This window comes from Pocillopora damicornis, chromosome 3 (genome assembly GCF_964200805.1).
Source record: "Pocillopora damicornis chromosome 3, jaPocDami1.2, whole genome shotgun sequence".
NCBI classification, from domain to species: domain Eukaryota; kingdom Metazoa; phylum Cnidaria; class Anthozoa; order Scleractinia; family Pocilloporidae; genus Pocillopora; species Pocillopora damicornis.
This window is the reverse complement of record NC_142672.1, coordinates 26,916,810-26,942,192: the sequence shown is the minus strand read 5'-3', so window position 1 is coordinate 26,942,192 and position 25,383 is coordinate 26,916,810. Positions and strand designations below refer to the sequence as shown.

The 25,383-nt window shown below is 40.0% G+C and overlaps 3 protein-coding genes across 5 annotated transcripts; 2 read left to right on the top strand and 1 right to left on the bottom strand.

The window, feature by feature from the left end:
- LOC113684317 (uncharacterized) lies at positions 1-25,383 on the bottom strand. 3 transcript variants are annotated; one of them, XM_089199355.1, is made up of 7 exons: positions 25,347-25,383; positions 25,114-25,228; positions 22,840-22,911; positions 11,343-11,412; positions 9,586-9,635; positions 940-8,298; positions 1-547 (listed from the first exon to the last, which is right to left on the bottom strand). In XM_089199355.1, exons 5-6 carry the CDS (start codon positions 9,596-9,598, stop codon positions 956-958), a joined length of 7,356 nt encoding a protein of 2,451 aa, XP_089055481.1. In that variant the 5' UTR covers positions 9,599-9,635; positions 11,343-11,412; positions 22,840-22,911; positions 25,114-25,228; positions 25,347-25,383; the 3' UTR covers positions 1-547; positions 940-955. The 3 variants fall into 3 exon arrangements, with proteins under 3 accessions (XP_089055481.1, XP_089055480.1, XP_089055482.1); XM_089199354.1 differs by lacking the exon at positions 25,347-25,383 and having other exon boundaries at positions 25,114-25,254; XM_089199356.1 differs by lacking the exons at positions 22,840-22,911; positions 25,114-25,228; positions 25,347-25,383 and adding an exon at positions 11,871-11,941.
- LOC149049121 (uncharacterized) lies at positions 13,555-14,655 on the top strand (the record flags this gene model as incomplete). The annotated part of the gene is made up of 1 exon (XM_089199594.1): positions 13,555-14,655. A coding segment is annotated over one exon (1,101 nt), but the record flags the coding sequence as incomplete, so codon positions are not given.
- Positions 18,751-20,196, top strand: LOC149049120 (uncharacterized). The gene has a single exon (XM_089199592.1). It carries the CDS (start codon positions 18,874-18,876, stop codon positions 20,194-20,196), a length of 1,323 nt encoding a protein of 440 aa, XP_089055718.1. The 5' UTR covers positions 18,751-18,873.

The window sequence follows — 25,383 nt, the reverse complement described above, 5'->3', positions numbered from 1 at the left end:
TCCTACTTTCACCATGTATATTCGAATAGCTAACGCTGCTGGTTTCTAAAACACAGTATTCAGTTCATTTTTAATGAAAGATTTCAATTTTTTTCACAAGCAGTACTTTAAAACGCTTTTAAGTTCAAAGTAACGACAAATTTTACACCTTTTACACTGAAATTTTCAGTGGCTAGTTAAAACTCGAGAAGTGATTACAAAAATAGATGTGCACTTCTAGATTTCAGAGAACCAAATTACCAGATATACCAAAACTTCAAATAGGTTTCAGAGCACTTTTCAAGAGTGTCGTAATATCAAATTCACAGTAATCACCACAGCCAATCATAACAAAGGAAAATATCACATAGGTCTTTTACGACTCTGATTGGTTGAGAAGATCCCTAAATTAATTTCGAAACTCAGTTGATAATTTCCTCTTGAAACCCTATTCGGTTTTGCATTGAGGCCTGATAAATGCTGTGTTCGATCCATGTTCACGAAGAATACCAGCTGCCACTTAGAGAAATCGAAGGGTGTAAGGTGTAGTTCACCTCTGGCTTGGATGCTATAAAAATAATACCAGAGAGAAGAAAAAGAAGAAACTTTCAGTAGATAATTCGTCATCATCTGCAAGAATGTTTTCAATATGGCAGTTTCGAACCATGAATAAGATTGGGATAATTATAATAAATTAATTTATATAATTGCATGTAAAAATTGCGAGCTTACATTCGAAACAATCTGTTTGAAAGAGAATTTGTCCTTGGCGGTGATAGATTATTTTCATTGAAGCAAGTCGTTGTAGTAGTCATTTATTTATCACCTACTATAACACAATACTTTACAATAATAAAGGACGGCCTAGGAAAGCTTTCCCTAAAAATTGGAGAAAGCAGCAATTCAAACTTTATATATTGATACTGAATAATACTAGGAACATTGAAGACTAACCCTCACCTGATGTTTGTAAACTTTAAGCTGAAACCTCCATTTCCTTACGCATGTCTCTGAGCTTTTCCAGGGCTTTTCCCTTTACCTTTTTTTGTCTTTGTAGTTCCTCTTCCTTTTCAATGCATATGTCCAAAGGATTCTTTCCTCTTTTGTTTCGCATCTCTCTCCATTCCAGCGGCTTGAAAAGGGGAAAAATTTTATCAAAGGCAGTTTTATAAATCGAAATCACACAATGATGCAGAGCGGTGTTTCCATTATCGTCAAAACTTCTTACTTGAATCCACGTTGACCTATTCATAAACGTGGAGACTGATTTTACATTTTTTTTTCTGATTGCCACGGACAAAGAGGACATTCCTGGAACTAATTCCTTAGCCTCTGAGTGATTCACATCAAAATCAGAAGGAAGCTGACAATTGAGGTTAACCTTTCTTGTAGTGATAAGGTACTGCATTACATGAGGACTCATAGCAGGCAAGGAACAGGCTTTAAGAAGTGCATTGTAGCCTCTTTCATCTGCTGCATCCAGTTGATCTTTTGAGAAATGCTCGAGTTTGTTCTGAATTTCGTCTGTGGTTAGGTCGCTTCTGCCCTTTTCCTCAACTTGCGTTTGCATTTCTTTATACTCTCTCCATAAATCCACGATAATCCCGGTGACACTGTTGGTACCATCCATATGCGCGGCGGCATCTAAAGATTGGACTATATCAGCTTTCTTCCCCAAAGTATCGCGCTTAACGCTTCCGTTATCACTGGAGTCGTCACCAAGACCAACTTTTCCGCCTCCATCAACAGCTTTGCCAGGAACTACTTCTTCTACATGCTGGCCGTAACCGTCACCAATTTTTGGTCGCTTTATTTGGGTGGACCATTCCTGATGTTCTTCATTGAATGTATTTACGCGTTCATTTTGATGGCTGTTGGCTTGCTTTCCTTCAAGAGAGCCATCATTCATTAACGGCTCTTTTTTTAAGAAATTTGGATGATAATTAGACTTCTCGCCTCCCTCCATTTCTTTAAATGTTTGTACGCGTTTATTCTGATCGCTGTTGGCTTGCTTTCCTTCAAGAGAGCCATCATTCATTAACGGCACTTTTTTTATGCAATTTGGATGGTAATTAGATTTCTCGCCTCCCTCCATTTGCTTAAGAATGAATGCAATGGTCTGTTGGTTACCTTCGCTCAATCTACTCCATTCCATGTTCTTGGCAATGTCTAAAGGGCTCTTTCCCTCACCGTTGATCATCGTTTTCCAATTCTTGTTCTTGTATAGAGGGAATACCTTCTTAAAGGCAAATTTAGAACAGGATAGAACACAGTGGTGAAGGGCAGTATTCCCCTCCTCGTCAGAAGTTCCTACCGAAATTTCTTTTCCTCGTTTCGTGAAAGTTTGAAGCGTTTTGGCTTTCTTTCCACATTTAATAGCCACTGACAAAGCAGACATTCCTGGAATCAACCCTTCGCCTGCTGGGTGGTGTCTGCCAAAGTTAGGAGGCAAACGAGAGTTGATCTCTACTTTTGCATCATTTATGAGATACTGCATTACATGAGGACTCATGGATGGTAATGAACAGGCTTTCAAGAGCGCATTGTAACCACTCTCATCTCTTTCTTCTAGCTGGCTAAGAGTGAATTTCGAAAGCTTGCTCTTTACATATTCCATTGTAAGATCGCTCGTTCCTGTTTCCTGCTTCACCTTTTTAGTGCTCCCTGGAATTTCCTTGTATTCCATCCAAAGATCGACGATAGCTTTAGTGACCTCACTGATACCTTCAAAATACTTGCGATTATTACATCCATCTTCTTGGCTCCTCTCTTGAGACTGCGGGGTTTCGCTTACGATACTGGCGTCAGAGTTACTTTCGACTTCGGCATCTCCTTCTCCACCGAACAAAGCTAAACTGTCGACTTCTCTCACCGAATGGGGAGATTTACTACTACTTTCTCTCTCTTTTCTAACCGCTGTCCCATCTGCCGACATCGTCTCGCCTTCTTGGTTGTTACGTCGTTTCCGGCATTCTTCTTGAATCTTTTGCCTTTTGAATGTTTGGCAGTCATTGGAGGATTCCTGCAGCGATCTCCTAACTCCTTTCGTCGTTTTGCCTGTGTTTTGCTGGTTAGACGAGGTACTTTCCTCCAGAGTTAGCGCATTTCTGTTGTTTTCAAGGCTTTTTTCAAAAGCCTCAATATCATTTGTGCCCATTTCTGTCTTAACTACGTCGTTGTTATGCGAGAAGGATGCTTCGATCAAAATCCAACGCAAACGGTGCCTCTTAGGGTCTGCCGCGGAAAAAATGGCAAATTGTGCGTTTCTATCAGTCATCTCATCGTTGTGACAAATACCGTGCCTGGTTGATATGGTTTGCACAGTCATTTGAGGCCATCGCCTGTTTGCTTCTGTGGCACTTGCAACGAAAACAATTTTCTTCTTTGTCGCACAGAAATTTGAATCAAGGACATCTAAGGTCTCTCTTCTCCGATTTCCTGGAAAGTAGGAGAGAACCAGGATAGAAACTCCCCTGGTGCGATCTTCTTCTGCAACCATACCCACATCAAGTTGCTCAAGGATGCGAAGGGGAGAATCTGCTGCTTCTTTATTCACCGGTCTATCATATTCAATTCTCTCTTTGAAACACTTGTCAGGACCACTGGTGTTCACAAAGTTGCAAAGGTGCTCTAGGATAATTTTCTCTTCCAGGGCTTCTGGTAGCTCGCTTTCAACTGGTCTCTCCACGATTGAACATTTCTCATCCCAAGTGAAGACTTGAGGCAGGACGAGGCTCTCAATCCAGGCTTTATACTGAACTTTGACGAAAGAGTAACGGTTGCATCTAACAACCCATAGACCTGCTTTGTCACAATCATCGTTGAAGCGTAGATCTTCCCAGCAGGGCCATGGACGGTAAAAGACGCCTTTGTCCACAGTACTTTTGACATTGAGCAAGACCACAGCGTACACCTGGGTCTTCATGAACGGACTCACTGCTTTTGGGACACTTCTCATCAGACCAAGAACACCATAGCTCCCATGTTGCTTATCGCGAAACAATTTCGCAGGACCAGTGTAGGTATACAGTGGAAAGCCTTGGGCTTCAAAATCATCTTTTAGTGGATGCGACTCGTGTTCCCTGTCAGCCATGGTTGGAGTGTCCTTTCCCTGTACTATTTTTTGAAGACTTGACAAAGGCTTAAGGAAAGTGCATCGCCGCATTTGCATCACCCCACTGTCATCTCTGAGTACTTTTACTTCTTTTCCAGGCATGTGATCTTTTGAAAATTCTGCTTCTGACATCATGGCGATATTGTCATCAATCATGAAGACGTATTCAAGCTCTAAAGAAAATGCGAACTTTTGAATAAACAGTCTGGCATAACCAATTCCTCCATCTTCCGGTCCAAGGCCGCAATTGGGTAGTTCCTCTGGAAGTGGTACAATGACGAGTACCTTTCCCCAGGTGGATCTGTAGGCCTCGAACTTTTCCTTTCGAACAACGACAACTTGGACATAATTGATAACGCGTCCGTTTTCTTGCATTACGTGGTGGTAATTCAAAGTGCACTTCCTAGGATCGTCTCTGTGTGAAGGATGAAATATCCAGTATGGCAAAGTGAGACCATCCACTAGAGATTTACTGCTCGTTAATTTTTCTTTTAGTTGAGTGAATGACGGACAATTGCTGGGCAAGGAGCATGTAACAGTGACGGTGATTCCAGCAATGTCTACCACCACATTTTCCAGCTTAGATTCTTTGCCCTGTAGAAGTCTTCCACACTCAGCACATTTCTCAAAATGGTACCAATGCCAAGCACGGGGGCCATTAGAATAATCATCAGTCTTAAGGTTTTGATGACCGGTCTTGATTAGCGTTTTCCCTTCCTCCTTCAGAAAAATGAATGGATTTTCCTCCATTTCATGAGAGTAGAAGCACCCTCCTATTGAATACTTCCCCATCTCAACCGGTTTGTCGAGCAGGCTTGGGAAAGTCGCGATTGTCTTCCAGTACGGAAATTGCCAGTATTTGCATTCATCTACATCTGTGATAACCGACTCGTCAGGGTTATTTCTTTGCTTCCACTGGTAAAAGGAACCTTCGTCAAATGTGGCGGGTGAAGTGAGCAAAACTCTCTCTTTTCCCAGAATATTCAGTCGCAATTCTCTTATCAGGCACAAGTACGTTCCCGTCTTGCCAATCTGAGGTTCGGCTTGCAGAAGGATTCTGTTGCAGTGCGTTTGTGAGTTTCCATAATCGTAGCTGTCTTTATGTGCTTCATAGTTTAGCCATCGCAAAGCCGATGATTGTGCGTCTTTGATCGGGGGCGTCTTAGCCATATACCGGTCTGGTTTATTGCAGGAAGTTACACTTATTGATGGAGACGTCTTAACTGACGTCTTGAGTCTCTTGAATAGCTGTCGCCCAATCAATACATATGGAGTCGCACTTGTGGGAACTTTAGTATAACGGCACATTCTTCCAAGCTCTTGAATAAGACTGGATAGATAGACTGCCGAGCCCTCCTTAAACTCGTGACTACTATCGTAGCTAAGTCGCAAGTCGAGACAGTCAAAACTCTGGGGAAACGTGTCTCCCATGCGGCCTTTCTCGACAAGAATGAGTATGCATGCCAGGTTTTCCAGGTCTTCATACTGCGTTATCAATTTGTGCGCGTGCTGGCAGTTAACACATATTTTATGTCTAGGTTGTAGTTTCAACTCACTGCAATGACAATCAAACTTATAGGTGCAAGCTTCTGGTTGAAGCTTTTTAAAGAAGGGATTTGACGATTTCATAAGCTGGTTCTCAATCTCAATACCTCCATAGTCTCTTATGACTTCAAAGTACTCTTTGAGACCCGAAACTTCTCGCGCTAATTGAACTGTGTAATAAAATTGATCAGCAGTTTTCATTGTTTTAGCTCGTACAATTTTCATCTTTCCTAGATCTCCCTTTCCACTCTGGATTAGATCTTCCACTAAGGAACTTGTTTCATGTTCTTGTACTAGAGAGTGCCATATTTGTACCATTAACTCACAACCATTTGCTTGCAATTCCTGTTGAATGTTTAAGGGTGTGTAGTGTTTTAATTCCTCGAGTTCTTGTGAAGGAAGGTGCATCATGCATTCAACAAATGAGATGGCCAGGTTGTCTTTCGATGTCTGCAATTCAATACACTCAGATGCCCTCTGTTTCTTCAGCTTCTCCGCGTTCTTCAAGTCTTCCTTAAATTGTTGTGTTACTCTGTCGCAGATATTTCTTTGAATTAGCTCGAAGGCCTCCGGGTGGATGTACTTTTCCACGTCCGGTGCATTGAGTTTCTTCTTGAACAATGTGAGACGTCTGTGGAATTCATTAGTGGGTGATTCTTCGACTTTAACAGTCAGTGCTTTACATATCTCGTCACCTCTGTTGAAAACGCTCGAAAGTATAATGTGGTAGCAGTAATCAGCACAGAGCAAGGCATCAATTGGAAAAGAAGTCGAGCCTGACTGTGACATTTTCCTTCCTCTCTTGGCCTTATCCACAATATTTTGAAAGGTCTTATCTTCCCTAATTTTCTGGTCTTTCTTGATGGGACTGTTCAGGGTGCTGAGATAGTAGTTCAAACTCATATACTGCTTCCCAACCGTGTTCACCTGCATTGGTGCCGACTGATCAGTGTAGAATTGGAAAGAAACTTTAGTCAAGTCAACTTTTGGTTTCATAATAGAAACACCACATTTTCGCTCAATTTTGGCGGTTTGCAAACTGACTACGTCTTTCGCGTCTACAGAAATGTAGAGATCTCGTTGGTCGCAAGATCGAAAAGCGACAACTCCAACTCCAAAATCCATCTTAACCTCAAATTCTGTTGGTACTGGAGAATCACTTTTGGCTTCTAAGTTTCCATGGGTATTCGTGGTGACCGTCAACAAGCGTCCTCCTTTTTCTTCTGCTTTCAAAGTCACCATGCCGTGGCTACCTTGGATAAGGAATTCCGTTGCCTCTTCTGATACAGATGTGACACCTAGGTTTCCCTTGGTAGAGAGTTGAAGGTACTTGTATAGCGAATTGTCAATGTTTAGAGTTGACTTGAGTTTCATTCGCATTCCTCTCTCAAAGTTTTTAAGTTCAACTTCTGACCAGTGGACAACGTGAAGTTCAAGTTTCTTTGAGGTTTCCCCTACTCGCTCCAAGTCAGGTTCTTGCTTAAGGACCACGAGATCGCCTGCTTGATTGGTTGGAGAGACGTTGTCCTTGAGAATAACGCACGGAACCAGAGGAAGACGAGAGTTCTGCGTCAGGAGGTTAAACGGTGTCGCTGAGATTTGTAGAACAATCACATTTTTGGGGGGGTTGCCTTTGGACCATTCATTGATGAAAAGATTATGGGCAGAGGGTTTGCTCCATTTGTCTTTGGTTATTCCCCAGTGGCATTCGTCTGCTACAATGACAAAGAGTGTCTGGGGTTTTTCCTGAACATCTCCTTTAAGTTTTTCAAAATGCGTATCCGTCTCCGCGCTGCGAACGTACATGAACATCCGTTTCTTTCCATCACGTTCACAATTGCACGACTCAAGTTCTTCTTTTGAAAGTACACCTGCGTCAGGATGGCGAATCCTCTTCTCCGTCTGATTGCTTAGCATTCTGTACCGGGCTGTGTACACTACGAATTCAATATCGTTGAAGACCTCCTTGAGTCTTGAAATGTTATGGTAATGGGACATAATGGCTTCAATTCGTTTCCTTAAAATCGTTGCCATTTCTATTTGGGAAGGATAATAGCAAGGCTTCTCCGGGCTTGCTTGGACTTCCCGCTCAACTTCTTCATCTTCATCTGACGAGTAAATTTCTTCAGAATAAATATCTTGGCTTTCCTCCTTCTCATCCTCTTCATCGCTTTCAGCATCAAAGGTTGCTTCACTCAGACGAATTTGGTTGATTGTTTTCCGTATCTCCCCGGAAGGATCTGTTACGTCGTCTATTCGAAGATGTACGCTTGATATGTTTCCCAAGGAGGGGTAAAGTACAATTATTTGTTCAAAGCCAGCGAGGTTTTCGCGTAATATGGATGTGGCGTCCTCGTCATTTCTTTTCAACAATTTTATACGTTTCTGATTCTGTCTTTGTAACGTTGGAAGTAATTCTGAAGTAGGAAGGAGGAGCTCGAGTAATCGACCCGTTTCCTGATTGGAGACTTCAGTCAAGACGATTTCATTTACGACTTCGATTAAGAAGTCAAGAAAATAAGATTCAGTCATTCCAAATGGAGCTTGCCAATAGTAAACCCTGCCATGGTCACCTTGCTCGAAGAAGCACGCTGAATCTTCGTTAAGTGAGAAATTTACCAAGAACGGGAGAGTATCATCGCGAAGGACTTCACCTGCAACTAAATATGTTACAATTTGGTCACCCCATTAACCTATCATAAGCAAGTTCGTAATGAATCCTCTCTCAAGTTTGAAGTAAATATTTGTAACGTCTTTTCATGCCAATAATACCCATTTCACGATAAATACAGCCTGACAATGCTCTATCGTTTTGATCCTGAATGACGAATTTACAGGAATTTGGTAAAATTTTTTCCACGAAAAAAAAAACCCGAAAACTGATTAAGCTCTGATAATTACTAAAAAGACCAGTAGACGGCGTTGGTTCTGTAGCAAGCACTATCTGAAAAGTTCACGAAACAATTCAGCGTTCCTTGTATGTGCAATTTTTTTACCGCTGCAATGACCTTTCTTCTACAATCATAAAAATTACAATTTCCTTGACTGTGATTGGTTTGAAAAACTCTTTTTTTCCACCAATTCACTTGCCAAATTGTTATTGGATATTTTGTTTTCGGCAGTTGGTTATCAGACAGTTCAATAAGCCAATCACATTCAAAGTTGTAGTTTAAATCAACCAACCACAACCTTGGTTTCAATCACCATAGAAACAGTGTACAGACTCCTGAATTTCCCTTTCTTTTATGACTTGACTATTCATCTTTCTTGGAAATTGTAGTTTTTATGATTTATTGGTATAAGACTTTGTGTCGTCCAATTCGATTAGCAGTCAAACTCGCGATAAACAAAATCGGACTCCTGCTGCGCGGTCGTCCGATTATGATCATGTAGATGCTGACACAAAACAAGATACACCCGAAGACAGCATCATATTCTGTCTATATCCTCTCAAAAGCCATTGACAATGCACCCAGAGACATTTTATATTATTCAGCCCTTCGAGGAGAAATATTGGCAGTTTTGACGGAAAGAAATAACTACACCAGAGGCGTACAAGTTGATTTTACGCAATGCATCGACATGTCGCGGACTCATGCTAATTTTTTGTTAAAATTTTATCGGCTGTTCGAAGAATTTCCTCGACTTATGAATTGTAAATCAAAACAATTTTTTACAAAAACCTGAAAACCGTTAGGTCTGTTTATGAGAACAACGTCGTTTACGGGAAAAATAGACCTTGAACATTGGTAAAATTCACGGATTGCCTTGATTTCACGCTAAGATTCATGAGGACACGAAATGAACCAGAACCCGCTTTTTTATAAGTACTTCACTCTTATGATTACAGACTGGATTAGACTCACTCATTCCTATTACCATTACTAATAATATCATGATACAGAGTTCCCCTACATGAACTTCATACAAATTGGGAATAACTGTACCTTGATCGGACATCGCTGTTCAAGATTGTAACATGTTTCCCATATAACGCCTGAAACGAAAAAGGGCACAGGTATCTTAGATGGAAACTACGGAGTATAAGTATTATATGACATAGCCAACGTCATCACTCGTGTACGGTCTAGTTCCATGAATTGAAGCGCATTAAACGAGACGAAGTGAGACGATTTGTGGGCTCTCTGTCCCCTCACACAATACTTGGAAACGATGTTGGAATCGACGGACTGTTCAATAATTCAGCAGAGTGTAATTATTTCCTGATTATTTACGAAAAGAAAATGAAGAAAAAAAAACACATTAAGTAACAAGATTTTATTTTTTTTCAGAGGGCACGGTAATGAATCATGCAATCTGATTGGTTCTCAACCCGGTCAGTATTTTCCTATCTCTGCCCACGGGCCACGGTAACGCTTTCGTGAGTCGCCGAGTACATCCCAAATTTCGTTGCCATTTTTCATAAATATATCTCGTTTTTCCGGCTGGGCAGTATTTTTAAACAAACACGCCGGTCACTACCTCAAGCCGATAAATAACTTGTGAATCCTCTCTTTTCTCTCTCTCAAATCACTGTGGTTGACAGAAAAATATTGGTTTCAGAAAGATTTGTTTATGCAATAGTGTCATTTCGTTGATTGACTAGCGGCCTCAAAACCGTCTTCAATTAATTTTAATCGTCCACAAAAAGTACCTAGAAAGTTTAAACGTGAGGTATTTGGTTACAGTTAAACTGAACGAAGGAACTTCAATCATTTGATATCTGAATTTTCTCAAACAATTTGTTCGTAGTGAAAGAGCCAGCAAATGTTTAAATTTAGTTTTACAACAAATATACGCTCTCGGTGAGTCTTTCCGAGTCCGTTCAATTTAGACATTTGTACCGTAAATTGTACTACAGAAACTGAAGGAATTTATTGAGAAAAGGCCGCATTAAATCCCCTTGTGTCTCATTGGAGTGTGCCATTCGAATTTAGTTTTTGTGGAGGAAGGACCAGATTTACACACGCCATTGCAGCAAACAAACGAGCAAACTCTCACAACTTCAAAATAAAAAATTTGAATTTACTCACAATTACTTTCTTCGCCGTTTACTTAGTGAACAGAGGTAAATCTTCGTACATGAATGAATCGTCGATGAGAGTGAATAATACTTTCCATTAGATCATTGAATGTTTCCGAAGAAAACATTGGCATGTGTGACAGTCCTTGCCAAACTAGTTCCGTTGTTTTCAAATGTTCTTGCGCTTTTTCTTTTCTTACACGCTCTCTAATTGACAGGTGTCAGATTGTGACAGATACTTTTTTCTCCAGCTATTTCTTACAAGGATTCTGCACAAAAGCAAGCCTGACTTCCGAAAACTTAAATAAATGCAAACTTGGTTAAGTGCAAACTTTCATCTATTAAAATATGCCAAAAGTTTTATCGACGGGGACCGGAAAATTTCTGGATCGAATGCTACATGATTAAATATTTCCTTAAACTTTATTGACCCTTTATGAAGAGTTTTGACTTTTTTTTCCAATTTAGCTCATTTGCGAAATTTCATATGTTAAGCAATATTTCAAATAACCTGCGAGAAAACTTTGCACTCGAGATACAGTCTGCCGTCTACACACAGTTAGATCTGTAGTAATTTGCTCGTTTGAGAGTTCGATTCGAAATAACAATATTCCTGAAGCTATCAAAATGCATAGTATAATATGGATCAACATTTAAACAATTTTGCTTTACGTTAAGTACCTGAAGCTATTTTCTGCTGATTCCAAGTGACTGGCTTCTGTGCTCAGAGGTATTTAGCCGGGAGGATCAGCTGCAAAGTAAATCAAAGATCACGAAATCAAGCTTCTTTCTAAGTTCATTCGCGGTAACGATGTCCCATGCCTGATTGCAAAACATCAACGATATATATAGCCTTGTCAGAAGATTAGCGCAATGTAAGTTATTTCTGCAAACTGCTTTGGAGTTTGAGATGCTTGATCTCCCGTTTATTTCCTTGAACGAAATAAGGGCTCATCAATAATTCTGGGAAAAAGCCGGGATGTTCAAGTAGCGTCACTTGTCAATCATTTTTGGTAGAATCGCATCATTGAATAAAATCTCGCATTGTGTTTGGTTAACGAAGCAAGGTATTTAGCGTGGAAGTGCGAGTTGAAAACGAGGCTAAATGATATTGTGTCGTATCCACGTAAGCATAACAACCAACAAAGTTTTCTACAATTTCATTCTATGAAAATTTTCATTTTAAAGTGTTTTCAAAAGCATTATCACCTTTTGAAGAGTCAAACGTGGTACTCGGAGACGTGGGACTCGGAGACGTGAGACTCGGAGACGTGGGACTCGGAAACGTGGGACTCGGAGACGTGGGACTCGGAGACGTGGGACTCGGAGACGTGGGACTCGGAGACGTGGGACTCGGAGACGTGGGACTCGGAGATGTGGGACCCGGAGACGTGGGACTCGGAGACGTGGGACTCGGAGACGTGGGACTCGGAGACCTGGGACTCGGGGACGTGGGACTCGGAGGCTCGGGGACGTGATAAACAAACCTAACTTTTGCACTTAATTTGTAAAGTATAATTTTCGGGGGTCTCGAGAAAGGTGTAATATGCTGGAGAGCTTGTCAATAGTAGCTAACCCTCAGCATCTCTCTTTAATTATTATTTGCGTCACCTCTATTTTAACTACCATTTACTCGCTCAAAAATTGTTCAGTTTATGGAAGATCTTGCCGTATTTACAGCCCCAAATCATTCGGGTTCTTTCGGAAAGAATTTCGTCAAGTTTAAGAAATATATATATATTTAGGCCTCACGGAAAGATACCCCACCCATGGAAACCGTAACCCCCTGAAATCTCAGACATGCGTAGATTACATTACTTTGTAACACTGCCTGATAAAAGGAACGCGGGCTCATGCCGAGGGTTGTTTACATCAAAGTTGCAGATTTGTGTTAATTAATTGCCGGCCGACTCGCTGACGAGAACTCCTGATGGCTCGTAAAAGACCTCACGGCAGCCAGTTTTCTAGTAAAAATCAGCCACCAGCCAAAAAGAAGCTGAGAAAACATGAAGATTATTTTGAAAAAGTTGAAAAAAAAAGCGTTGCGGTGCAAGTTTGCAACTTTTTAAGTGAAGAAAAAATCGATCGACTCAAGAGAGAGTGCAAGAGTTTGAGGTCTGAAAACGCCAATCTAAAAGGAACAGTCAAAACCTTACGACGCAGTATAGGTAAGTGATATTATTTCAGGAGGGAATGGAAATGCAGACTTGCAAATGTCTAAGAATAATACTGCAGATTGCCTGAGCCACGAACTACGGTGAATGATTTTCATTCCCATTCTGAATTTTCGGCGGTTTTAACTTACGCGATCGCTAATGACACTACTTTAAGAGGATTTTAATCATAAACCGATAATACTCCCACCGAACAGAAGCCAAAAAAAAAAACTCGAAAATAAAGACAAAGTAGTCGATATGGCTGCATGGTCAGTATTTTCAGACTTTTTCTTGCTTAACTATTTGGAGCGGCGATTAACGCAAGGGAGGTAGTACGCGCACCGAAAAGCGAAAAAATTAAACTGCGGACTAGATTCCTTCTAAAGGTTCGTATCTAAGAAAAGAAATGTACAGGCAAGTTAATTTTTTCGGTCAGTAGATCATAAGGACGCGTATCTTTGAGTGTCACACAGTATCGAGAGTTTTACGAGTTAAGTTTTGAGGCTTGTGTTAGAAGTTTTTATCGACATGAACAAAATTATCTGCGTACGGACCACCGTGGAAACACAATAGTTTCAATTATTCAACCTTGCAATTGTGATAACAATGTTTTTGCCAAATTTAAACTACACATTCTAAATATACCTGGTCGATAAGATTTCTGGCAGGACATTTTTACTTTGTATTCCGTTTCAATACTCTATCATGTGAAATCAGTTACATTTAACTAATTTTTATTGTGTCACCTTTTCATAATTTCAGTATTTGTAAAAGGAAGGAACATCCAATTGAAAAAGGACGTGTTGAGGCTTCAAACTCAACTTAAAAAGTGTCAAAAAAATCTGACGTCTACTGAAAAAAAGGAAATACAAGTCAGACACAAGCTAAGGGGGACAAGATCTGCTTTCTCAAAGCTAAAACAGAAATTACAGGGCAACAGTGAAATTGCCAAAAAGGGGTATTCCCTTGTGGAGACATTTGCTCATGGTCACAATGGACACAACCAAAGGACCTTGATGTTTATGGCTTGTGTCAGATACATGCAACATGCATCTTTGTTATCATATCAAAAGACACCTGTAGCATTACATCTGATTTTCAATATTTTGTTCAATTGTAGCCCCCCAACAAACTTCATTGTCTCCCCAACTACACTTTCTGACTGGAATGTTCTCCTAGGTGAAGCCGACAAACTAATTTTACGCAAGCGCTTTTCAAATTCCAAGTATGATTTTCATCTCTGGAGTGATGACTCCCACAAAGGAGGAGAGGAGAGGCACGTAGTGGGTGTTCACACCTGGTGTCCCATAGAGAGCAAGCCACGAGCTTATGTCCTTGCAAACAGCCTAACAGCAAGTGGGTCTGGAAAACACCAGTCTGATGTAGATTATCACGTTGTAAAAAATGAATATGATATTACCAATGTTTCAGGGTTGGTTGGGGACAATGCCTCTACCCAAAAGGGAAAAGTAAATGGTCTTTTAGCTAACAATGCCAGAATTTTTGGAAAAGAGATGTTTTTTGTAGGATGCTACCCACATGTACTAAACATTATGCTGAGAAGAATGTGCCAAGCTGGGTTTGGGGCCAAGGGTGACATGAGCAACCCCCATGTTTTACAATTACTCTACAAAATATCTTGGCTCCATCATGAACGTCCAAGCCAATACAAAGTTATGTATGTTTCTCTTGGTATTCTAAGTAAAGAGCCACCCCTTCCCCAGACATTCATAGACACAAGGTGGACATATTATCATGAAACTCTCCAGTGGTATCTTAAGAGGCTGTCTCTCTTATTTCCACCCGGTCAATTTTGCGTCAAAAATAATTTTGCCTGAAACTCTGTTAACAGAAAGACTTTACCTAGGAAAGAACTAAATTAGATTTGGTTTGATTCGAAATAATTTTCTGACTGCATTACGGGCCATAATTATTTCCCAGTCCGTAGGGAGCGTCGCAACGTCTCAAAAATTGAAAAATAGGCATATTTTGTAACGTTGTAAAATATTTGATTCGCATAGTTAAGCCACAGAATTTATATCAGATTGCTTAAAAACCTTTCTAGTTTGCCAAGAAAGTTAGAATTTGCCCTCTCGACATATTTGAAAAGGCGAATTTTAGCATATTCTGACCACTAGAAATCGCCATCGGCCGATGGCCGTAAATAACCTTGATTTAGACGCTAAGTTTTGGGATTTGGGACCTGGTTGACGATTCTATCCTATACAGCCGTTAAGTTTAGACCTTTATAAGCAAAAATATGCAAAAACCCCTGTACGTTTTCGATTTTTCAAAAGTTATGACCATTTGAATCAGCACATGTACGAGCATTCGCGATTTTTTCGCCTACACCAAAATCGAACCACTGGAGCAGATTTCGTCATAAATACAGCTTACCCGCTTTGCAGCCCGGCTTCATGGCTCACTTCAGAATTTTTCTAATAACCAGATTGGTGAAATCCATGATAACTTCAACAAATAGCTAGGTATTGCCTTCGAAAAGTAGGCGGCATTCATCGTGATTCGTGGTATCAAAACAAATGCCGGAATTGGCCACATTTCGTGGTGAATCACCCATTTAACATCGCTGCAGAGCTGAATTTTTTCCAAAATCAGAATATAAACTCTCCATGTCTGGAAGCTGAGGGAGAAATGAAGGTTTTAGGCTTCTGAAGTGAAGAAATAATCGCTCAAATTTAGATCCAGTTCGATGTTATACTGTTCTCACAAAGGTCCGCACAAAAGAGAAGACCGCTGATAGCATGTGCCGTACGTTGTGCCATATGGTTTTGTTTTGTATTTAATGTAATATTTGGGCAGAAAAATTTTGGACGAAAAGAATAAATGCTTTTACCTGGAGTTTGATATCATATAATTAATAAATCAATTTCAAATATCCTGAGCTTGCTTCTCTCGGTTCCGCGTCGATTGTGTCTACAGAACAGCAACCTGTCAATAGCCGGAGAAATAGGCTACCAACGTGTTAAAAACTTGACACATGCTTCGTATGAACAGATGTTATAAGTGTTGCTTTTGGTAAATTTTCAATCGATTTCATCAAAACATTTCACTGACTACTAGATATTATAATATATTACACTAAAACAACGCCGTCAGAACTTGATATCGGAAGTAAAGGTAGTTTGTATCTGTAGAGCATATTCTACACTTTCAGCCACCGTATAAGACATTGTTTACATAAGTCTTCTGAGATACACACTGAAAATCACTAATCACGTCCGACAGTTTGTCTATGAGGATCTGTTTTTTGTCTCTCAATTTTACAGGGATCTCAAAATGACTACAGATGGCTCTCAACAAAACCACATTGAATTTCTGAAGTGTGTTATTGTGGTAACGTTCACAGAGGTCCTACGTATCGTAGCAGATTGGATGTGAGACTTTGATCTCTTTGTTAACTTTGTCTACCAGATCTTATCTCTCGGAATTTTCCTGGACGCATTGGATATCTTCCTCCTCATCCAGTGATATCCCGATCACACCCTGAAGCTCTGAACTTGGCTCTTTGTCAGCCACTGTTCTCTAGAGAACAAACGTGCATTTGATTCATTTTTCGCATTTCGCATGTCCACTGCAACTTGGGCGGGGTCGGCCTTTCGCCCAGTTCTTTCTCCAAGTGTAAACCGTGCCGTTAGGTATTCTTTTACCTTCTCTGAAAATCTAACGCTGCCCCTTGGTTTGCTTACGGCCCATCCTGTTCGTAAAGACGAGTGGGGCGAAGTATCCACGGGAGAAGTGAGTGGTGTACTAGAATCTAACGAACAGCTCGAACACTCGATACCAGCGCTATCTATCGACGAGAACTTAAGGGCCCAGTCCCTTTTGATTGCATCATACTGGCTTTAACCTGCTGACTGTATGCTTTCCAACGTCCAGGTGCAGCTCCAGCTGCGAAAAGGTTTCGAACACTTCAACACATCCAAACACAGAGCATTCAAACAATGGCGTTGTACTCTCTGTTTCCTTGCTGCCCTTTGAACGACGCTTGACCACACGCTTTTCAGGAGGATCATAAAACCCTTGAGATTCTATGGTTTGAAGGGACGTTTGACCTTGGTGCTTGATATAAATTACGTCATATGGAATGTATTTCCCTTTACCGATGCCATAACATTTCCAAACTCTCAGACCGATATCTCCATATTCGAAGTTGTGGAAGCTACTAAAATGCTCAATCTTATTTGTACAGAGAGTGTTCTTTGATTCGTCTACTATTCTTACTGCAGCTGTTGTTCCCTTCACTGGGTGTTTCGTCAGTGCGTATCCTCTGTCCAATGAAAGCTCTAACAACCTCGCTGAGGACTCGCTACAGACTGAAGCCTCTCTGGTTTCGAAAAAGCACTTGCATGCCATACTACACTTGCAGGCCTTCCAAAAAAAATAAAGGGTCAGCGGGTTCACCCGCAATGATTAATGCGGACCTCTGTTATGCGCGATAGTGCAATCGTACAGCTTTAAATTCCAAAACGCCAAACTTCGACACATAGACCTACAAGTGGAGTTCTATGACTGATTCTTGAAGAGAATGCAGCTGCAATCCAAAGTTTCAACGGGGCATTAAGCGCGAAACATGGCTTTAGTTTTCGAGTTTAGTTCGCAACAACGAGTCAAAGAAGAGTATCGACAGATGCCGACCGCTGAATTTTGGAGGTATTTGCTGGAGTTATCATTAAGTCCAGTTCACCAGTTTGGGAAGCGAGGAATATCTGAAATTATTTCACATAAACCCATGATTTCTCCGGCTATTGACAGGTTGCTGTTCTGTAGACACAATCGACGCGGAACCGAGAGAAGCAAGCTCAAGATATTTGAAATTGATTTATTAATTATATGATATTAAACTCCAGGTAAAAGCATTTATTCTTTTCATCCAAAATTTTTCTGCCCAAATATTACATTAAATACAAAACAAAACCATACAGCACATCGTACGGCACATGCTATCAGCGGTCTTCTCTTTTGTGCGGACCTTTGTGAGAACAGTATAACATCGAACTGGATCTAAATTTGAGCGATTATTTCTTCACTTCAGAAGCCTAAAACCTTCATTTCTCCCTCAGCTTCCAGACATGGAGAGTTTATATTCTGATTTTGGAAAAAAATTCAGCTCTGCAGCGATGTTAAATGGGTGATTCACCACGAAATGTGGCCAATTCCGGCATTTGTTTTGATACCACGAATCACGATGGATGCCGCCTACTTTTCGAAAGCAATACCTAGCTATTTGTTGAAGTTATCATGGATTTCACCAATCTGGTTATTAGAAAAATTCTGAAGTGAGCCATGAAGCCGGGCTGCAAAGCGGGTAAGCTGTATTTATGACGAAATCTGCTCCAGTGGTTCGATTTTGGTGTAGGCGAAAAAATCGCGAATGCTCGTACATGTGCTGATTCAAATAGTCATAACTTTTGAAAAATCGAAAACGTACAGGGGTTTTTGCATATTTTTGCTTATAAAGGTCTAAACTTAACGGCTGTATAGGATAGAATCGTCAACCAGGTCCCAAATCCCAAAACTTAGCGTCTAAATCAAGGTTATTTACGGCCATCGGCCGATGGCGATTTCTAGTGGTCAGAATATGCTAAAATTCGCCTTTTCAAATATGTCGAGAGGGCAAATTCTAACTTTCTTGGCAAACTAGAAAGGTTTTTAAGCAATCTGATATAAATTCTGTGGCTTAACTATGCGAATCAAATATTTTACAACGTTACAAAATATGCCTATTTTTCAATTTTTGAGACGTTGCGACGCTCCCTACGGACTGGGAAATAATTATGGCCCGTAATGCAGTCAGAAAATTATTTCGAATCAAACCAAATCTAATTTAGTTCTTTCCTAGGTAAAGTCTTTCTGTTAACAGAGTTTCAGGCAAAATTATTTTTGACGCAAAATTGACCGGGTGGAAATAAGAGAGACAGCCTCTTAAGTATGGAAAAGCTTGTTTACAGCTTGCTGAGTGTCTCCTTGAAAGATTGCCAAAATCAGATAGCCACCAGACTATTTGGCAAGATGTCATTAAGCTGAGCTCCAGTCCTATGATTCAAGTTGAAATCAAGTTTTTGTTTGAATTCCTCGATAAGTTTATCATCCCATCTCTGAATACATCCCAAGCTAGTGATGCAGAACTTGGATTCTCCAGTGGTTACCTAGCAAGGTTATGGCCAGCAACTGTTCTGAAGCACCATGAAACTTTAAGTAAAATGTTTATGTCTCCTGCAGAATATTTTCCTTTAACATCACAACAGGTGAAGATGTCATTGAAGGACCCAGCAGCTATCAACCATTTTCACAAACAAGTGCAGAGGCCAATGTTACAAGAAGCAATTAAAGTAATCAAAGATCATGGAGCAGAGTGGTTAACTTTTCCCAAGTTGTTTGGAATGGGAGCTGATCAGAGATACCAAAGTCCTTTCTGGCATTCAGTTTTAAAGCTTCTTGAAATTCCAGTCAGATCTGAAAATCAACAAGAAAAGTCAGTGAACAATTTCTTTCATGTACATGGACAGAACATTCTAACATTGGTGTCTAAGGATAGAGTTGGATTGATTAAATGGGCCACTCTTTGGAAATTGATGGAACCACAATTGCTCAGTGAGATCAAAGAAATTGCTTCATCACCACACAGCTCACTCATAAGTAAAGAAGCCACTCCAAACCTGTTTGAGTTCTATGCCAAGCACATTTTCAGTCTTCCAGTTAACAATGTTCTTGCTGAAAGACAGTTCAACCTCTCTCAACTGTATCTTAATGATAACATGTCAGAGCTATCAAAACAGGCCTCAATCACATTTGTTGAAAATATTCTGCATAGTGGAAAAACCAACACCAAGACCACAAAAGCAGCACATGAAGTTCATGAAGAAAGAATGAAAGAATATACCCAAATGCTCACCACAGACATTTTGCAAGAGGCAAGAAAGAACCTAAACAAGATTAAAGAAAACTGCACACATGGGCCACTTACTGCAAAGGATGTTTACCCTAGAGCTTGGGTAGAAAAGAAAGTAAACAATAACTTACCAGAAACAATTCAGTCACTAAAAGCAGATGGTCGCAAACTTAAACTTCAATGGAAGGCTTCTGCCAAGGGAACATCTGCACTGGAGGGACAGAGGTCATTCAACCCAACAGTAATTGAGGGAGTTACCTGTACACCTGATGGACAAGTTCCAAGACTCATGCAGCTAGCGGCACTAAAGGTGTGGAACTATGGGGAGGAGCTACCAATTTATGATCTACCAAGAGAATGCCAATTGTGTCTACAAAATCTTCCAAATGTCTTCCAGCCTCCAACTACTCATCTTTTCACATCCCACATGTCTGAACATGTTACGCTGTTGCCTGCACATGAAGAATAGAGTAGTCATGAGGGGTGGCTCAGTAATTTTTAAATGTTTTAGATTTATACATATAAGAATTGATTTCACCGACCACACTGCATGAAATAAATATATCTCAGCATGTATACATTTTAACACACAGAGACGTATCTAATAATTGATTAACATTTCAACACAACATGTTAGAATTAACCTGGTAAAAGCACATTGTACATGCCATGTTAGTAAAGTGAACATAGCTTAATATCTTAGTATATGTACATGTAGCATGTTAGCTTTTTGGTTTACAATATTGCAACTGGTTTTACAGGGTAAAAGTGAAGTGCATGGTGCCAAAGTTGAGACATGCATGTACAATCATGTTGTATTGGATCTTGAATTAAATGAATTGAATATTACATTAAAAATGAACAGTAGGTATACGAAGCTGTGATGTATCTGATTTTAAATTGTTATGTATGACTGTAGCTTTGTAGAATATTGAACAAACACTGAATTGCTGTCACTAAATTTCAGCAGTTTAAGAACATAATAAATGTAATATTTAACTACATGTAGATTATATCATTATACTGTTGCACATGTATAACTTAACATATCACTAGCAGTATGTAACTTTTAATGTGATAAGGACATGACTCATGTATAAGTGTTCTTGTTCAATAAGCATAATATTTTGCACAGGAAGGGCAAATCAAAGTGATGCAGCCAATGTTATGTTGCACATAGTTAGTGTACAATGATTAACAGTAATAAATTAGAGTGGAACACTCGATCTGTTAAAAATGTGCCAAGTTTATTATCCTGTCTTTCCTTATTCTGTGTAAAAGATAAGTAATACCCTTCTGACCCGTAATTAATCCTATCTCCCCTTTAAACGTTTTTCTTCTACTATTAAATATATCTACATCGATGGAATTTTTCTTACATATACCTGAACTGGTCATTACAAGTTGCCTGTCAGGCAACTTGTAATGACCAGTTCAACAACCAAACTTTACCTGGACCTATACTAATTATTGAATATGCAGTGTGGTCGAAAAAGAATCAGTGTATTGGTAAATCCTCTACATTCAAAGCGCTCAAAAGAAATGAGCATTAATTTGACAATCGATACCAGTCAAACATCATCTCCGTAATCCGTAGCAAGTACCAACGAGTACCCGAGAAGTGATTGATAAATTTTTCTTGGCTCCTGTTGACGATTAAACCGGAGTTCACTCTCGATCTCGAGTGGGCGATATTAAAGGAAGGCTAATTGACATTTTATCACCAACACACCCCAAGATAGGGGTCAAGATAACTTAAGTTATATTCTTACCTCGTGCATTCTGCGCTTGCTGTACTTTCGAGCTGCTCTAAGTACATTACATCAGTCGATATATTTCACTCCTCCATGGTATCTTGAGCTCTGAGTACATTACATCAGTCGATATATTTCACTCCTCCATGGTATCTTGAGCGCCCGTCAAAAAAATGTGAATAACTTTCAAACGAACAACGATGGACTCCAAAACTCAGTTTGCCTTGAAAACACGATGCCCACTCCTAAACTTGTCCGTTTCGAAATTCCAAATAATAAACACCACGCGCAATGAACGACAAAACAGTACGAAAAATTAGAATTTCTACCACTTAGTCGATGAAAAGGAAAAAAATAAAACGGTAGAATCTTCAACTTCGTCGCAGTCTTCCCGGTTTATGTGTTAAACTTCCTGAGACTTCGTGTTTTTACAAGATATTCAACGGTAAAGTTTTAAAAGTGTCGAGGAGAGAAGTAAACACAGGAGAGGGCCTATTCTGCGCATGTCTGAAATTTTCCTTGGCTCACGTGCATACGCTGTTCCGTGAGGCCTAATATTATTTGCCGGCTGGGAGGTCCGTATGGTGAAAAACTGTGACCTCGGTCTTGAGAACGCTGCCCTCGGCCTACTGCCTCCCAGCCGGCAAATAACATATATTTATTCAATGATGCGATTCAAGGAAAATCCATTACCTGACTCATCGCTTCGCGATTCATGCGATATCGGTTTCCGCCTGCAATTTAACCCGGAATTCCCTCGTCAGGTAATGAATTTTCCTACGTTATTCAATACATGTCAATAGGATAACCCATTGCAGAGTATTCTCGAGTTATTGAGCCTTGTTCAAAGACTAGTGCAGTTTATGTCAAATTAGCAAGATTCTGTAGAGTTTCAGACGCTTTAGGTCTGCTTGATGTCCAAGAAAACTGATAAAAAGCTTATCGGTTTGTATGAAACGAGTGTATACTCTTCGTGACTTGAGAGTCAGTTATTTTTACACGTGATGCTACAGTATTTGATAAAAAAAACCGGAAATTTAGAACAATGCACGATAGGAACCTTGTGAATGAATTTCAATTGGTCAAATCAAATTATTAAACGAAAAGGTCCTTTTATTCTTTGTCTGTATTTTGTATCCGGTCTGCAGTTGGCAATATGCAGTCGACACTTTTTACTGACCAATCGGTCGTTTTACAGGCTATTTCGAAATAGCTATTCAAGATGCATAATAAAACATGGATTAACTAGTAATTTAACTTGCGTTTTTAAGCACCTGAAGCTTTTCGAAATGGCAGCATTGATTGTAAACAGGGTAAAATGGATGGATCATGAATTAAGTTTGCTTTGTATTTAGTACCTGAAGCTATTTTCTGCTGATTCCAGGTGTCTGGCTTCGTGTGCTCAGGATGTATTTAAATGGAAGGATCAGCTGCAAAACAAATCAAATATCATGAAAATCACATTTCCTTCTGATATTCGCTCGCTATAATGATGCTTAAAACCTGATCGCGTGATATTCCCGATTCGTGAAACCCGGTGTAATATAATATGCACTATATTTAGTTGTCGCAAGATTCTGTCAGTTTCTCGGAAAACTGATGTTCAAATTGCATGACCTTTCAATCATTTGATTGAATTTTGAGACACTTATAAGACCCTTATTGATCTCCTGTCGATGTCCAAGAATGAATGATGTTCGATACCTGATTGCAACGACATGTATAGCTTTGTCAGAAGACTGGTACAGCACCAAAATGTCATTGCTCGGTCAAGCATCCGGAAAAAATCTGCCTCAGTGCTAACCTAAACCCACGCTCTTTATTGCCTGGTTAGTTAGTTGCTAATTTTCGAATTAAATGAACTTGGTTCTCCTACTTCAGTGACAAGATTCGACCAGGTTTTCCGCTGTTTACGATCGCTTTGCTGGATTCTCCGACCGCTGGAGATAGTATCCGCGCAATGTCACAATAGGTAGAATTTTTAAAGGTTTATTTCTAATAAATCAAAATACTACGGCAAAGGCGGCGTTCTCCGATCACCCGCAGTATTACTCTCTCACAAAAAATTATCCCTTTCTTTAATTGTATATAATGACAAAAATCATTTCCTGTTGTCAAACAACTAATTTGGTTTTCCACGCAATCGAAACACGCTAGGCCCAGTCGTAAACATTGCATCGCCAGGAGACTTGCAATACCATCTTGAATACAATTGAGAAATTATTACCACCGAATAGCGTGCGAAACAGATCCAAATAAAACCAACATGTTGCAATTTGGATTGCATTTCGCGAGATTGTTCCTGAAGCCTTCATTTTACGCTACGAGCAATTGATAGACTGCATTGCTATCTTATAATGACAAACAGTCAAAATTGCAATCAAGGCTGTGCTCTAAGGAAAATTTCAGGGAGCCCTTCGGGCTCCCAAGCGTTTTAGCTTGGGTGCCCAGGCCTAAAAGATGGTCGCCCAAATCAAAATTTCGGCGAGCCCTTCGGGCTCCCAAACATTTTAGCTGAGGTGCCCGGGTCTCCTAGTTGGTCGCCCAAATTAATAAATCAGTCAGTTAATTATTAAAAATGCGTGATACGTAATAACTTGTCACGACACCAAGGACAATGCAGGACTTATAGAGTTTATACCCGTTTCTAAAACAATCACAACAAAAATGTATCTTTTCTTTTTTATACATCGTGTTTTACTGGAAAAACAATCTTAAGTTATGTTTTTGCCTCGCAGACACGGCAGTAAAAAGCCGGCTAAAATATTAAATTAGCATAGAAGAGCCACTCCCGTGTTTATTCAGCGATTTATTAATCGCCGACCGTACTTTACGCCTATCAGAGCAGAAGTAACAACTTCTTTTGAAAAACTAGCTGATGAGCCATCCCAATTTAAAGGAAAAATTTTAATGCTATTGGAAAAGCCGTTAAAATCGAAAACTGTGCAGCTAGTCAAGTTCAAAGTCAAGGATTATGCTACATGTGAATTCACGTGGAACGACCTCTGAACATCAACGCGCGCCCGATGGAACAACATTTTCTTTTAAAAGAACGACTCCCGTGTTCATTTAGCGATTTATTAATCGTCGACCGTACTTTACGCCTGTCAGAGCAGAAGTAACAATTGCTTTTCAAAAACTAACTAACGAGCCATCCTAATTTAAAGGAAAAATTATAATACTATTTGGAAAAGCGGTTAAAATCGAAAACTGTGCAGCTTGTCACGATCAAAGTCGATGATTATGTTACACGTAAATTCACGTGGAACGACCTTTGAATATCAACGCGCGCCCGATTGAACAACATTTTCTTTTTTTTTTTTTGACTGTAAATCAAGAAACCAACACCAGCCAGTCGCCCGGCCGGGCGACCAAGAAAATATTTTCAGTCGCCCGAGGTCAAATGTTAGTCGCCTCAGGCGACCTGGCGCCGTTAGAGCACAGCCTTGATTGCAATATGTATGACCACGATAAAATTATCCATGAGTACACAGGTACGGTTTACATGTAAATCATTTTTAAGCTGCGACTCATGTTTACCCTTTGTCTTAGAATTCTATAATGGTACTGCACTTGAGGTGTCGGTCTCTACACATTTTATATTCAACAAAAAAGAAAACGAAGCCCTTTACCTTAAGACTTTCGAGAGCCGACTTACGACATTGGCCGTTGCATCTATAAATGTACTTTCCTCGCTTCCATCAGTTTCAGATATCCGTTGCGATGTTTGATTGGTTACAAGCTTGACTGAAAGGTAAAGTACAATCACGTTTACCAGTTTTGTGCTCAAATAAAGAAGAAATGGATCACTCAAAGTTTCTGGTAAACCAGACCAGAAACTCTCGATCTAAAACGACCACAATACCTCGTTTTGCCACTATGCGACACACGAGGCTCGATTA

Bases quoted from the DNA above. Each gene is read 5' to 3' on its own strand.
- LOC149049120 (XM_089199592.1), top strand. From the start codon at position 18,874: ATGATTCAAGTTGAAATCAAGTTTTTGTTTGAATTCCTCGATAAGTTT.